The sequence below is a fragment of the Myxocyprinus asiaticus genome, chromosome 17 (genome assembly GCF_019703515.2).
Source record: "Myxocyprinus asiaticus isolate MX2 ecotype Aquarium Trade chromosome 17, UBuf_Myxa_2, whole genome shotgun sequence".
Classification (NCBI taxonomy): Eukaryota; Metazoa; Chordata; class Actinopteri; order Cypriniformes; family Catostomidae; genus Myxocyprinus; species Myxocyprinus asiaticus.
In genome coordinates, this window is record NC_059360.1 from 2,586,753 (window position 1) to 2,602,376 (window position 15,624).

Below are 15,624 nucleotides of genomic sequence, written 5' to 3' on the forward strand. Positions count from 1 at the left end.
TACATAAGTATTCACAGCCTTTGCTCAATAATTTGTTGAAGCACCTTTGGCACCAATTACAGCCAGAAGTCTTTTTGAATATGATGCTACAAGCTTGGTACACCTATTTTTGGGCAGTTTCTCCCATTCTTCTTTGCAGGACCTCTCAAGCTCCATCAGGTTGGATGGGGAGCGTCGGTGCACAGCCATTTTCAGATCTCTCCAGAGATGTTCAATCGGGTTCAAGTCTGGGCTCTGGCTGGGCCACTCATGGACATTCACAGAGTTGTCCTGGAGCCACACCTTTGTTATCTTGGCTGTGTGCTTAGGGTCGTTGTCCTGTTGGAAGATGAACCTTCGCCCCAGTCTGAGGTCCAGAGCGCTCTGGAGCAGGTTTTCATCAAGGATGTCTCTGTACATTGCTGCATTCATCTTTCCCTCGATCCTGACTAGTCTCCCAGTTCCTGCCACTGAAAAACATCCCCACAGCATGATGCTGCCACCACCATGCTTCACTGTAGGGATGGTATTGGCCAGGTGATGAGCTGTGCCTGGTTTCCTCCAGACATGACGCTTGCCATTCAGGCCAAAGAGTTCAATCTTTGTTTCTCATGGTCTGAGAGTCCTTCAGGTGCCTTTTGGCAAACTCCAGGCGGGCTGTCATGTGCCTTTTACTGAGGAGTGGCTTCCGTCTGGCCACTCTACCATACAGGCCTGATTGGTGGAGTGCTGCAGAGATGGTCGTTCTTCTGGAAGGTTCTCCTCTCTCCACAGAGAAATGCTGGAGCTCTGTCAGAGTGACCATCGGGTTCTTGGTCACCTCCCTGACTAAGGCCTTTCTCCCCCGATCGCTCAGTTTGGCCAGACGGCCAGCTCTAGGAAGAGTCCTGGTGGTTCCAAACTTCATCCATTTACGGATGATGGAGGCCACTGTGCTCACTTGGACCTTCAGTGCTGCAGAAATTTTTCAGTATCCTACCCCAGATCTGTGCCTCGATACAATCCTGTCTCAGAGGTCTACAGACAATTCCTTGGACTTCATGGCTTGGTTTGTGCTCTGACATGCATTGTTAACTGTGGGACCTTATATAGACAGGTGTGTGCCTTTCCAAATCATGTCCAATCAACTGAATTTACCACAGGTGGACTCCAATCAAGTTGTAGAAACATCTCAAGGATGATCAGTGGAAACAGGATGCACCTGAGCACAATTTTGAGTGTCATGGCAAAGGCTGTGAATACTTATGTACATGTGATTTTTTTCGTTTTTTATTTTTAATAAATTTGCAAAGATTTCAAACAAACTTCTTTCACGTTGTCATTATGGGGTATTGTTTGTAGAATTTTGAGGAAAATAATGAATTTAATCCATTTTGAAATAAGGCTGTAACATAACAAAATGTGGAAAAAGTGAAGCGCTGTGAATACTTTCCGGATGCACTGTATCCTTAATGAAAACCTGGTCCAGAGCGTTCAGGACCTCAGACTGGGTCAAAGGTTCACCTTCCAACAGGACAATGACCCTAAGCACACAGCCAAGACAATGCAAGAGTGGCTTAGGAACAACTCTGTTAATGTCCTTGAGTGCCCCAGCCAGAACCTGTACTTGAACCCAATCTGAAAATGGCTGTCCACCAACGGTCCCCATCCAACCTGACAGAGGTTGAGAGGATCAGCAGAGAAGAATGGCAGAAAATCCCCAAATCCAGGTGTGCAAAGCTTGTCGCATCATACCCAAAAAGACTTGAGGCTCTAATCGCTGCCAAAGGTGCTTCAACTAAGTACTGAGTTAAGAGTCTGAATACTTATGTCCATGTGATATTTCAGTTTTTTCTTTTTAATAAATTTGTAAAGTTATCAAAAATGATTATTTAAAAAAAATAAAAATAAAGCATTTTAGCATATGGCTGCAACATAAAATGTGAAAAAATGAAGGGGTCTGAATACTTCCTGAATGCACTGTATATAGCACCTTTTAGCAACTAAGCACAAGGTGCTTCACAAAACATAAAATCAAAAACACAGTTAAACCCAGCATATTCACATATTAATAAAAGCAAGTCTATAAAAATGAGTTTTTAAACGAAACTTAAAAACGGTCACAGATTCAGCAAATGTAATATCCCTGGCAGGCTGTTCCATAATCGTGGGGCCTTCACTACAATCGCTCTATCACCTTTTGATTTGCATCTGGATCTTGGAACAGCCAACAGTTCACGACAAGAAGATCTAAGAGGCCTAACTGTTTCATAAGGTCTTAAAAGTACTGCTAAATATTCAGGCACCAACCCCACGTAATGCCAAATAAACACAATTTTCGGTCATAATTTGCCATTAAAGTGTTCTTATATATTGTGTTGTGAACCTCGTATTGTTCATTGAACAGAATTGTGAGATAACCATGTTGTCCTTGTTTGGAAGAGCTTCCACAGGGCGTTTATTTTGTAAACAGTAACTTCATTTATAGCTTGTTACAATGCAGGATGTGTCAATTTCCCAGAAGTATTTCATGTCAACCACCCATTATTCTTTACAACAGCTGTTTGTGGTTGTGTTACATGTTAATACTGTCCTGTTTTTCTCTATGACAGCAACATAACAGAGATGAGGACACAATATAAAGATGCTTTCCTGAAGAAACATGGCATTAAACTGGGCTTCATGTCGGCATTTGTTAAAGCTGCTGCGTACGCCCTTACGGATCAGCCTGCTGTTAATGCTGGTACGTGCCTCTACACACACAATACATTACTTTGTAATCAGATTACACCCTACACGGGTGAGGAGCGCTGAAAATGTCCTCGCTAATTGGATCTTCGACATGTTTCACTATATTAACCCTCAAACTAGTTCAGCTCTTAATGTTGCCACTTCAGATGAAGCCACTGGTGAGCGTCTGTGGCTCTGTGGTCGTCTGTTTCTAGTCTAAAGAACACTTTTGACAGATCACCTTTCTGCCCCCCCTCGCCTGTTTCTTTTGAAACCTCATTGGCTTGGCCTACATACAACACCACATTTAACACACTTTCATCGAGCCAGCATGTGTCTGTATTTGCACAGTCCTTTACTCACAAGAAGCATCACCCCGTTTCATGCTCTCCATCTGATATTTACATATAACTGCTCGTCCTGCTTACAGAAAAGACTAAAGTACACAACAGAGTTTCTGCTGAGAACATTTGCTGTCCAACAAATCTGAAAAAAATCGTGTCATCATATTTCTGTATAACTTGTGTGAATGATAAACATTTATTCATTATAGTTGCTTTTCCACACCATTCAAAATAAAAACAAAAATCACAATCTAATTCAAAAACACTCAAAACAAAATCAGAGGGCAAGTTAAATATTATGCAAACTTGCAAAATGCAAAGTTAAACTGCAGTTTGCCACACGTTTTCAGTTACGAAGGACAAACACTGAAGTACATGAATGTGTGCTAAAATCAGTATAAAGGCTGTATAAGTTTATATTAAGAAAGCTGCTTTATTGTTTTTATCTTTCCAGTCATTGATGATACAACCAAAGAGATTGTGTATCGGGATTATGTGGATATCAGTGTGGCAGTCGCTACACCAAAGGTAATTTCTGCTGATTATCACCTCATGACCTCTAATAATGCTCTTATAAAGCTACTGCAAGGGGTTTAATCTCATGAAGACATGTTTGGGTCACGTCACCTCAGAATAAAAAGAAATAAGTAGGGATACACCGATATTACATTTTTTGTAAAGTACATTTACACTGAGCATGGATTGTATCTGTTGAACACATGACAGGCCAAAATTTTAAAGAGAGCCACAATGAAAGATAAAAAGTAGGGCTGCCCCCTGATAGTCGACCAAACGTTAATCGATGAGAAGAGTCTTGGTCAACCAAGTTTTGATTGGTCGGTTGGTCGGAGAAAAAAAAAAAAAAAACTCCACAGGAAACCGACGAACACTGGTAATACCGCTGGTTGGACGGTAGGTGGTACTATGGGGTAATTTTCTTTAAGCAGGGTTAGGGTTAAGCCTACACAATAAAGCAAGACACCTTGATTTCAAACTTTGAACTTTATTTTTTTATTTATTTTAACTAAAAATTCAAATGAAACTGGAAAAACATTAAGTGCAATTAAAATGTGTGTTGTGAAACTTTTTGAAAGATGGTTTTACAACAGTTGTGAAGGGCAACATCTCTCTGGCAAAGAACCTTCTTCATCTGTGTATTCTCTACCGGTCGGGTATTTCATTGTCCGGGAAAATACATCATGTGTGAATAAACTTGTTTTGTTCCCTCCTTCACCATATATATATATATCGCAATATCCAATTACATCGGAAACCCCCGGGCTGTTGGATCGGTGAATATTCTTGCTTTAGTGATTTTGCATTGAAAATTAAATTATTTAAAAAACGAAAACCTTAAATCAAATACATTTCTAAATTCAAACTGCACTCCAAACGAAACGAAAAAGCAAATAAAATAATGAAGTGATAAAAAAATAATATACATATATATATAAGTAACCACCTTTCCATTTACCGTCAGGCAAGTGTCCGTCTAAACATGCAGGCGGAAAATTACTTACACAAATGAAGACATAAAAACAATTCTAAATGTAAAAATAATAATTATAATGATGATAATAATCACTGAAATATAAATCATGGTTGGAGGTGTTTTTGTATTATTTTATGTTTTAATCACAGATGTATAGGCTGTTGCGTTCACAATGAACTGTTCTGTGGAAATAAAGTGAACTGAACTGAGAGAGAGAGCCACACGCATCTGCCATGTGTGTTTCTCTCTCTCCCGAACTGCCGCATCCGGCTCGACCTTATCCCTCTCCTTGGCTGATTAGCCCGATTGGGGGCCGGCCCCGCCCTCCTCCTCGTCACGCCCTATATCTTTCAGAAAATTTTTATCAGTAATCATAATTTTTTTAAATTTGATTTCTGTTTTAAAAGATGGCAATTATATCAGTATGAAGTGCAGTTATAATAATGACTATATGAAGTGGAAATATATTTTGTAACTGTGTTGAACATGGTGTAATTTCTCAGGGTCTCGTGGTGCCGGTGATTAGAAGTGTTGAAGGAATGAACTTCGCTGACATTGAGAAAACCATTAATGAACTTGGAGAAAAGGTGAGCGCTTTCGCTGAAATGATTCACATTACACACTGGAAAGAGAAATGGATGCTTGTGCAGGCTGAAGATATGATTATTTAGTTGCAAATGGCACAGCTAACCAGAAATCTTTAAGATAAATGTTACATGACCTTAAAAAACAGCAGTGGTGTCACTGACGAGGCACATGTCAAGAGAAGCGAAAATATCAAACCATGTAATTTCTGAATAATGTTGCGGTTTATGCCTTAAATGGACTCTGTTCATTTTCAAAGTTAATCAGAACACTCGGCACATTTTTTTTTTTTTTTAAACGTTTTACTCAATGCATCTGCCTTGAAGACCTCATGGCACAAAATAGCAAAATTGAAGTTTTGTGGCTTTGAGTTTGTCTGATAGATTTGAGCTCGTAAACTTTTAGCAAATACACGCATTTAAAATTTGGTCTGAATCGGATGCTTTTTGTACTTTTTCATGTCTTGAAACGTGTTTTCTTTTGTTCTGTATAGGCTCGTAAAAATGAGCTGGCAGTGGAGGATATGGATGGCGGCACGTTTACCATCAGTAACGGAGGGGTGTTTGGATCCATGTTCGGGACGCCGATCATCAACCCTCCACAGTCGGCCATTCTGGGCATGCACGGCATTTTTGACAGGCCTGTGGCTGTTGGTGGGAAGGTTAGATGTGATATTAATGTCTAGTCTTGTGCCTCATAGGGGTGGGGATGGTATGAACAAAATCATATCACATTATCAGTCATTTTATATTATGTAGCGATATCTACATATCATTACTGATGCCATTGTAGAAATCACTATTCACAGTCAGCCATGATTAATTTAATCCATGAGTGAAAGTGTCCAATAAAAGAGTGGTAACAGAAGATTAGGCAAGTAGTATTCGGCTGGTCATGTGATTCTAACATGGCTGCCCCCATGAGGAGACCCTCTCCATGTAAATTTAAACATCTTTTATAAGGTTACTTATTTGAGTTAAGTCTTCATCTCATGGGAGTGCTCATGATTTTATACATATGCTTTAAAATTACTATTTATTTCTAAATATAAGAAACATGTTTTAGAAATGAATGAACTATTCAGTAATACCATTCATTTGACTTCTAACTTTTTATTTGGAAATTTACGAACACAAAACCAAATATAAAACATTCATAAGTTTAAATCATGGACTCCAAACAGTTAAGCAAATATGTATATAAAATTATGACTGAATCACTTTCAAAGGCATTACAATTGCCAATATATACAGACACACACATACACCTGTGACCGCACATCAGTGGAATTCTATATTAATGTGACAACCCTTACAAAAATCAAGAATTCATGGCAAACTTGCCGTAAATTCACCACTGATCATTTTCACATGCAGATGAGCTTTGCGGCAAAATGTCCATTGTTGCCAAAGTTTTGCTGGAGGTTCACCACTACCGGCGAAGAGCTGCAAACTTCTGGCAAACATTTGCGGTGAATCAAAAAGTATTTTTCCCATTAATTTTTTCTATAGGGATTTCCTAAAATCTAATTAAAATCAAACTCTTGATTCTGAAGTTGTTGATTATAAGTATAAAAACAGTATATTTTATGTTTATTACAAAATATTCAGATATATACAATATATAAGTAGACTCGATTGCATCATTCACAGTGCATCATGGGAGTGGACAGAGCTGCAGAGCTCTTTTGCCGCACTTTGTTGCTTGCAGTTCTCTGATTGGTGGATTTTCCCCCTCTGAATCACGGGTAGTGCAGTTCATCATCAGGAATTCTGCTATTAAACATTATTTTTTTTTAATGAAGTTGAAATAAAGCTGACTGATGGCTTCAACTGAAACAAATACAATGCTTTGGAAAAGTATTTGCCCCTTCCTGATTTCTTCTGTTTTTGTGTATTTCTCATACTGAATTGTTTTAGATCTTCAAACGAGATATAACATAAACAAAGGCAACCTGAGTAAACAGAAAATACAGAAATGTGAAATACATAGGTAAATACATATGTGAAAAACTAACTGCCCTGCTAGCTGGTTGTGCCACCTTTAGCAGCAACAACTGCAACCAAACACTTCCGATAACTGGAGATCAGTCTTTCACAACGCTGTGGGGGAATTGTGGCCCACTCTTCTTTGCACAACTGCTTTAGTAAAGACACATTGGTTTTCGAGCACGAACTGCCCGTTTAAGGTCCTTCCACAGCATCTCAATCGGGTTCAAGTCAGGACTTTGACTAGGCCACTCCAAAACTTTCATTTTGCTTCTTTTGAGACATTCAGAGGTGGACTTACTCCTATACTTTGGATCTATGTCTTGCTGTATAATCCAGTTGCACTTGAGCTTCAACTCACGGACTGATGACCGGACGTTCTCCTTTAGGATTTTCTAGTAGAGAGCAGAATTCACATTTCCCTCAATTATTAAAAGTCGCATGAAGCAGCAAAGCATCCCCATACCATCACACTACCACCATCATGCTTGACCGTAGGTATGATGATCTTTTTGTGGAATTCTGTGTTTGATTTACATCAGATGTAACGGGACCCCTGTCTTCCAGACAGTTCCACTTTCGACTCATCAGTCCACAGAACATTCTCCCAAAAGCTTTGAGGATCATCAAGGTGTGTTTTGGCAAAATTCAGACGAGTCTTAATGTTCTGGGTTAGCAGTGGTTTCCGCCTCGCCACTCTTCCATGGGTGGCATTTTTGGGCAGTGTCTTTCTGGTAGTGGAGTCATGAACAGTGACCTTTATTGATGCGAGAGAGGCCTACAGTTCCTTGGATGTTGTCCTTGGCTTTTTTGTGTCTTCCTGGATGAGTCGTCGCTGTGCTCTTGGAGGAATTTTGGAAGGCCAGCCACTTCTGGGAAGGTTCACTACTGTGCCAAGTTTTCTCCATTTGGAGATAATGGCTCTCACTGTGGTTCTTTGGAGTCCCAGAGCCTTTGAAACAGCTTTGTAACCCTTCCCAAACTGATGTATTTCAATCACCTTTTTCCTCATCATTTCTGGAATTTCTTTCGACCTTGGCATAGTGTGCTATTGGGTGAGAACTTTTAGCCAACTTCATGTTACTGAAAAAGTTCTATTTAGGTGTTGATTTGATTGAACAGGGCTGGCAGTAATCAGTGTAGGGTTGCATCAGCTGTGCGTAAGTTCTCACGTAAATTAGGACGTGAAGTTCACACTTAGGGCTAGGGCTGAACAATTTTGGAAAATAATTTAAAAATCTTTTTTATTTTTTTACCAATATTGCGATTTAATATGTGATTATTTTTAAAGCTCTTTATCATCTGTATTATTCAACAAAGAAGCAATAAATCATTGTATAGTATGAACAGCACAATATTAGATAGATTAAACATAAACTGTTCTTTCCTGAATGCCAGGCCTATATGTTATTATGAAATGAGGTGATGCATGAATTGATATGAATGAAGTAGTTAAATAAAAATGTCAATCACAGTAGTATATTGACTGATTTGTTGAACTTCCAGCCTTGTAAACATGTAATAATTATCATGACAACATAAAGCACTAAGAAATAAGCCTGGTGTGAACATTAATATGAAAGTCAGTAACAAATCACACAAACTAAAGTGCAGATTGCAGAAATTTAAAAACAAATCTGTGGCTTTACCACACTCAGTATTATTCAGATAATTCAAAGTCACTGTAATAAACATACATGTAAACATGTGGATTGCACTTTTTAAACACTGTCTGTGAACTTTACTAGACAGTCTTTAAATAAATAAATAAACTATACATATACATACATACTGTGTATATATATACATATATATATATATATATATATATATATATATATATATATATATATATATATATATACTGATCTCCAGTCAGTAACATAACATAAAAAGGAGAAAAATAAAGGAGAACCAATATCTGCCTGTTCCTCTGAAAATATTTAGGTAAATCAAAGTTTAACGTAATGTAAACATGTGAATTGTACTTTTTAATTAAATCTTAAAAGAAAATGAAACACTGTCTGAACATTAATATTAATCTTAATTATTTCCAGTCAGTAACAGCAACACACCACACAGACTAAAGTGCACAATTAGTATGGCACTGCCAGCCATAATGATCCTACTGAATGGTTCTCAGTAGCTCACAGGTTTTTTGCTAGGAAAACCAGCATATCCACTTTTTTGCTGGTTTTAAGGACGAGTGAGTGCAAGTCATTGTATTCCCTTCGGTGCTAAATAGGCGCTCTGAGGGGCACTTGTGGCTGGTACACAAAGATAATTGCGGGCTAACTTGCACAGTCGTGGAAAGTTGATCTTGTGCACCTTCCACCAGGCCAAGGGATCGTCCTCTCCTTCAATGACAGGGGTCAACAGGTAACTGTTTAACTCTGCCTCCACGACATCTTCAAGTTGCACAGGCAAAGCAGAAGAGGCCACACTGGTTTTGAAAAGGCTGCCAAGAGACTTCTTTGCCTTTTCCCCGGAGCGCTGAGCACTTTTAGACTTCCAGGAGAGGATGCAGTGCCTTGTGAATAGACTCCAACACTTCAATATCCTACCAGGTTGGGACGAGGGAGCGTGCATATCAGTCACCTGACAATACATGGGATATGGCTTTGGCCTGTTCCAGCACTCTGGCAATCATCTTTTCTTTGGATCCCCATCTTGTTGGGCACTCAGTTTTAAGGGTGTGCTCAGGAAGTTTGAGCTCCCTCTGTGCCTTAGACATTGCTGCCTTCTTCAAACTGTGGGAGAAGTGCCCCACCAGCTTCTTGCACAGTCCTATTGCTCTGTCATCTTTGATTGCATTGCAAAAATAAATAAATAAAAATAGTGTAATTCATACAATTTGAGTTGTGTGATACAAGACTATCACCATTATACACATACACACACACACACACTTGCATTCTCTCTCTCACTCTGAAACTCACACTCTCACAAACACACAGTCACACACTGTCTCTCACACAACTAACTTACCAATGGCAAGATGTAATCTGTGGCCGAAACACTGGAGCCTGGTCCATTCATTAAGCTGTGCTGACTTCAACATATTTGATGCGTTGTCCGTCGTAATGCAGACAAGGTTCTGTTCGTGGAGATCCCAGCTGACAAGCCCCTCTCTCAGGCCGGCTGCAATATTTTCCCCTGTGTGGTCATCTGGGAAGTAGGCAGTTTGAAGGCAGTGAGCTTTGAGGTTGAAGTCTTCAGTAATGAAATGCACCGTAAGACTCTGATAGGGCTTCGCTGTACGGCTTGACCAAATGTCAGTTGTAGCAGCGAAAAACTCCTTTTGTTTTCAGCTCCGCTGCGACTCTCTGTTTGCATTTTTTGTGTAGCTCCGGTATGGTGACCTGGCTAAAATATGTGCGGGAGGGCATGTTGTACCGCGTATCCAGTGTATTTATCAAAGCTGTGAACCCAGGCTTGGTCACCGTACTGAGGGGCATCATATCTTTCACGATGAAATCTGTTACTGCTTGAGTAATTTCCACGTGCCGTTTTGAAGTACGTTCATATGGAGTTACGCTTAAAAACATTTCGGACAGTGATCCCAGCCGGGTGGTATTTGGCTTACTTGACACACTGGTGTTCGGCTTTTTAGCCATGCAACTGTCGTACATGGCTTTGTGGTGTTTAAGTGCTGATACAGGTTAGTAGTGTTGCCCCATGAGATAGCAACGTTAGCAAGGCAGGTTTTGCACAATACCTGACGCTGCGCAGCATCTTCATTTTCAAAGCCAAAATAGTCCCACACAACTGACATACTGTTCCTCTTTGACACTAAAGTTTGAACAGTGTCAGGTTCTGTCGAGGCTGAAGACATTGTACAACAGGTCAAGGTACAGCTTAGCGTGTCACGTGACCAGTGTGTAATCCCAGCCTTTGCGGTTAAAAAATCTCGTTTTATATCGCGATATTATCGCAAATGCAATTAATCGTTCAGCCCTACTAAGGGCTTAGTACAGTTGTGCTCAAAAGTTTGCATACCCTTGGAGAATTGGTAATATATGTACCATTTTTAAAGAAAACATGAGTGAGCAGGCAAAACACATATTCAACTGTAGGTTATAACAGAATGGCACAATCATAAAACATGGCAGCAAAGAAAAAAATGAAATGACCACTGCAAAAGTCTGCATACCCTTAGTTCTTAATACTGTGTATTGCCCCCTTTAGCATCAATGACAGCGTGCAGTCTTTTGTAATAGTTGTCTATGAGGCCCCAAATTCTTGCAGGTGGTATAGCTGCCCTTTCGTCTTGGCAAAATGCCTCCAGGTCATGCAAAATCTTTGGTCGTCTTGCATGAACCGCACGTTTGAGATCTCTCCAGAGTGGCTCGATGATATTAAGGTCAGGAGACTGTGATGGCCACTCCAGAACCTTCACCTTTTTCTGCTGTAACCACTGGAGGGTCAACTTGGCCTTGTGCTCATGGTCATTGTCGTGCTGGAAAGTCCAAGAGTGTCCCATGCGCAGCTTTCATGCAGAAGAATGCAAATTGTCTGCCAGTATTTTCTGATAACATGCTGCATTCATCTTGCCATCAATTTTCACAAGATTCCCCGTGCCTTTAGAGCTCACACACCCCCAAAACATCAGTGAGCCACCACCATGCTTCACAGTGGGGATGGTATTCTTTTCACTATAGGCCTTGTTGACCCCTCTCCAAACATAGCGGTTTTTCTTTGTATCCCGAACAATTCTTCTGGCAGTTGTGGCTGAAATCTTTCTTGGTCTACATGACCTTGGCTTGGTATCAAGAGATCCCCGAATTTTCCACTTCTTAATAAGTGATTGAACAGTACTGACTGGCATCAAGGCTTTGGATATCTTTTTATATCCTTTTCCATCTTTATAAATTTCCATTACCTTGTTACGCAGGTCTTTTGACAGTTCTTATCTACTCCCCATGGCTCAGTATCTAACCTGCTCAGTGCATCCACGTGAGAGCTAACAAACTCATTGACTATTTATACACAGACACTAATTGCAATTTAAAAAGCCACAGGTGTGGGAAATTAACCTTTAATTGCCATTAAACCTGTATGTGTCACCTTGTGTGTCTGTAACAAGGCCAAACATTCAAGGGTGTGTAAACTTTTGATCATTTGGGTGATTTCTGTTATCATTATGATTTAAAAAGGAGCCAAACAACTATGTGATGATAAATGGCTTCATGATCACTATCCTTAAATAAATAACAGTTTTTTTGCATGAGCAGTTATATTTTAAAAATCAATGCCAAATTTTCACAATTTCTGCCAGGGTATGTAAACGTTTGAGCACAACTGTAACTACTAGTTAGTTTGTAACTAAGTCAGTGCCTAATTCGGTTGCACCACCTGTTCTTAAGGCAATACAATGTAATGTGTAGTCACATTATGACGTTTACCTGTGTTGATCCAATAAGCAGCCTTCAAATTTATACACAGAAGTGTTGAAAAGCCGTGAACTTCAATTTGATCTTGTTACAGTTGATGTTTAAACCTTGTTTGCTCACGTAACTGTCAGCTGTAATAAATTATATCCCCATTAAAATACGATATGTAATAAAAGTAGATTTGATAAATAGTGTATTTGCCCTGTGTAAATAACAATATTATAGGAACTGTATCTAAAATAAATGAGGGGTGATCAATATTAATACAACAGGCTGGAAAAACAGACATTTATTCATTTTAATATCCTATATATATTTTTAATGTGTTGAAACTTGACACCAGGTGACACACCTTGAAAACTGCACCGTTAGATCGGTTTCATGCTGAAGAGCCGCTTAAATGTACAAAATTTTCTCTCTCGTAAATGTAAACGAGTGTAAATTCAAAATCATCATATATGTCGAAATGATTGAAGCCTGTCATGCAAAACGTGAGCTCACTGATGTCATAAAATATCAGTCTACTTTTTATTCCATCCGCTACTCCTGGTCGGAGGCTTTCGTAAATATTTAGTTTATACGTAGGGTTACGTTCTACCTAAGTTTAATGGTGCAATGCTCAAATATTTAGTAGTGTGTAAATTGTGACTTAGTGCCCATTTACACCACAACTAGGCTAAGTTTGAACTTACACACAGGTCTGGGTGTGTGTAGTCCAGCTGAACCCCATTGTGAATGCGGTTTCATAGATTTTGGGATTTGGTAACTAAGGGGCAAATACTTTTTCACAATAGTATTAGTATTGGATAATTTTTTTGCTTTAATAAATAACATTATCATTTAAAAACTGTATTTTGTGTTTGCTCAGATTGCCTTTGTTTTATGTTAGATTTTGTTTGTATTTATTTTAAACAATTTAGTATGAGATATACACAAAAACAGACTAAATCAGGATGGGGGCAAATAATTTTCCACAGCACTGTACCATCAATTAACAACCTCAGAGCTCACTGTAGGTCTGTCTTTAAAGGTTTATAAGTTATCGTTGAAAATCAGTTCCCCTATGGAGGAAATAAATGGGATTTTTAGTTCCGGAACCAGATTGTTGCACTCTATAGCAAGTTTTTCCTCATCTGGACTTGTTTGTCCTGCTCTGTATTTTTACATTGCTCCATGTTTCTGCATCACTTTCATGTGTAAATAATGTAAAATGTCCTGCTCACTGATAGCCACACAAATATACGTATCTACTGCAGTCTGAACAGTATAGCAAAATCTCTACTAGTTGACACATTTCTGCTGTCACACTTTTTAAAGAAACCAAACCAAAATGAGGATTAGAATTTTGGATGTGTGCCGAGCACTGATTATGACAATGAACGCAACGAATAAAACAAAACGAGGCGTGTTTTAAAGGTTGAATTTCCTTTCAAATTGACACAGCATCTAAAAAAAGACATTATTACTGCACAAGACACTGATAACACAGAAAGACATGACGCAACAGACAAATATGCCCATCTAGTGCATGCTTACATAGAAAAAGGAGGACATGTTCAGGGTGAATGGCCCCCAGAGGTGGAGGTCTTCGGCGGTTGTGTCTTGACTATGCCTCGATGCATAAGCGTTAGTTACGTACATACAACTTTATTTAATGAAAAACACTGTGGAACCGCCGATATTATGAAGCTTGAGTTCGTGGTAGTACTATGACATCGGAATAGGCAAATGTGCAACACTAATTTAACATAGAACCGTCTATTGAAGTGTTTCTTTTCTTGTTTTACTTTTTTAGCTACTTAATATTTGAGAATATGAACTGGTTAATTCTTTTGACTTAATCATTTTACACACATTTGTTCACAGCCAGATATGTTCCTTGCAATAAACTGTCGTTTGGTTGCTGATTGGTTTATATTGATCTGTTGCACCCTCTTGTGGATGTGGGAAACAACATCGATTTAAAAATCAGATTTTTTACCCCAACCTGAATGTCTTTAATATTCTAATATAGCCTAATTAGAATTTTGGTAACATTTCAGTGAAAAATGTTTATTTAGTTTTCGTAGCACTGTTGACAGTCCTACTTCACAGCATATCTCATTCTTCCTTCTTTTCCATGTTCTCTCTGTTCATTCAGGTTGAGATCAGGCCGATGATGTATGTGGCTCTGACGTATGACCACCGTTTGATTGATGGCAGAGAGGCGGTCACTTTCCTCCGAAAGATCAAATCCGTGGTGGAAGACCCTCGAGTGCTGCTGCTAGATATGTGAAGAGAGACGTGGAACTCACTCGAATGCCCAAAACGTGTTCTCATCTCGCGTGAAATGGTGATAATCACAAAATGTCCCGTCTGCATTTGATTTCTGTTCATAAACTAGGGAAAGACATGCCACTGTTAGAATAATGGATGGACGGAGGTGAATGGGTTGGGATTTGCTTCGATTAGCCTCGTGTTATGTTTTATCATATATTGTCTGCTGGGGATTCAGAATATAACAGAGTTTGTTGCCCTCGCGGGAAAGCTTTACGTTTTATGCTTCTCGCTGTCCTTATTGCTTAATTATATGTACAATTCAGCGCACAGAAAAAACAATCCATGCAATTGTTTGCTCTCTAAATGGCAAATGAATCATAGTAATATAAAGTATATCATATTTAATCTTTTCAGTGTAAAAAAAGATCAGCAAAACAGAAACACTATGTTCCAGTGAGTCAGTTACAGGTGTTTGTTTTTGTACACTTTTTAGCCACAACAAGACCACAACATGTCACGCACAACTCCAGAGGAACAGATTCTGTCTACCCTGTGTAAAAAATTAAATAAATAACTACATACGGAGAACAAACATTTTAAAGAATAAATGAATGAAATGCTCATGGTCTGTGACTTATTATTTACTTTACTGTTGTTTGCTTTGATGGCAATAGACCTTTTGCACACTCTGGGTTTTGGAATGCGGAAGTAAACAACTGCAGGGTAAACTTCAACATTGGTGAATGGGAGATCACAGCAGATATTATTTTCACTTACCCATTTGCTCCAAGACCAATAAAGAGCAATATTACATTTGACTTTCCAGAAGAGGAAAAAAAATAGAGAGCGGTGGATTGACAAAATATACTTTCACT

General features: G+C 39.0%; 1 protein-coding gene across 2 annotated transcripts in view; it reads left to right on the forward strand.

Moving 5' to 3' along the window:
* LOC127455380 (dihydrolipoyllysine-residue succinyltransferase component of 2-oxoglutarate dehydrogenase complex, mitochondrial-like) overlaps positions 1–15,370 on the forward strand; it is a 41,755-nt gene extending 26,385 nt beyond the window's left edge. For both annotated transcript variants that reach the window (XM_051723235.1, XM_051723236.1), the window contains exons 11-15: positions 2,571–2,701; positions 3,487–3,560; positions 5,028–5,111; positions 5,603–5,770; positions 14,631–15,370. In XM_051723235.1, coding sequence (XP_051579195.1) covers positions 2,571–2,701; positions 3,487–3,560; positions 5,028–5,111; positions 5,603–5,770; positions 14,631–14,765 — 592 coding nt within the window. In that variant the 3' untranslated portion in view covers positions 14,766–15,370. The remainder of the gene's footprint in view (positions 1–2,570; positions 2,702–3,486; positions 3,561–5,027; positions 5,112–5,602; positions 5,771–14,630) is intronic.
* The last annotated feature ends 254 nt before the right edge of the window (positions 15,371–15,624 follow it).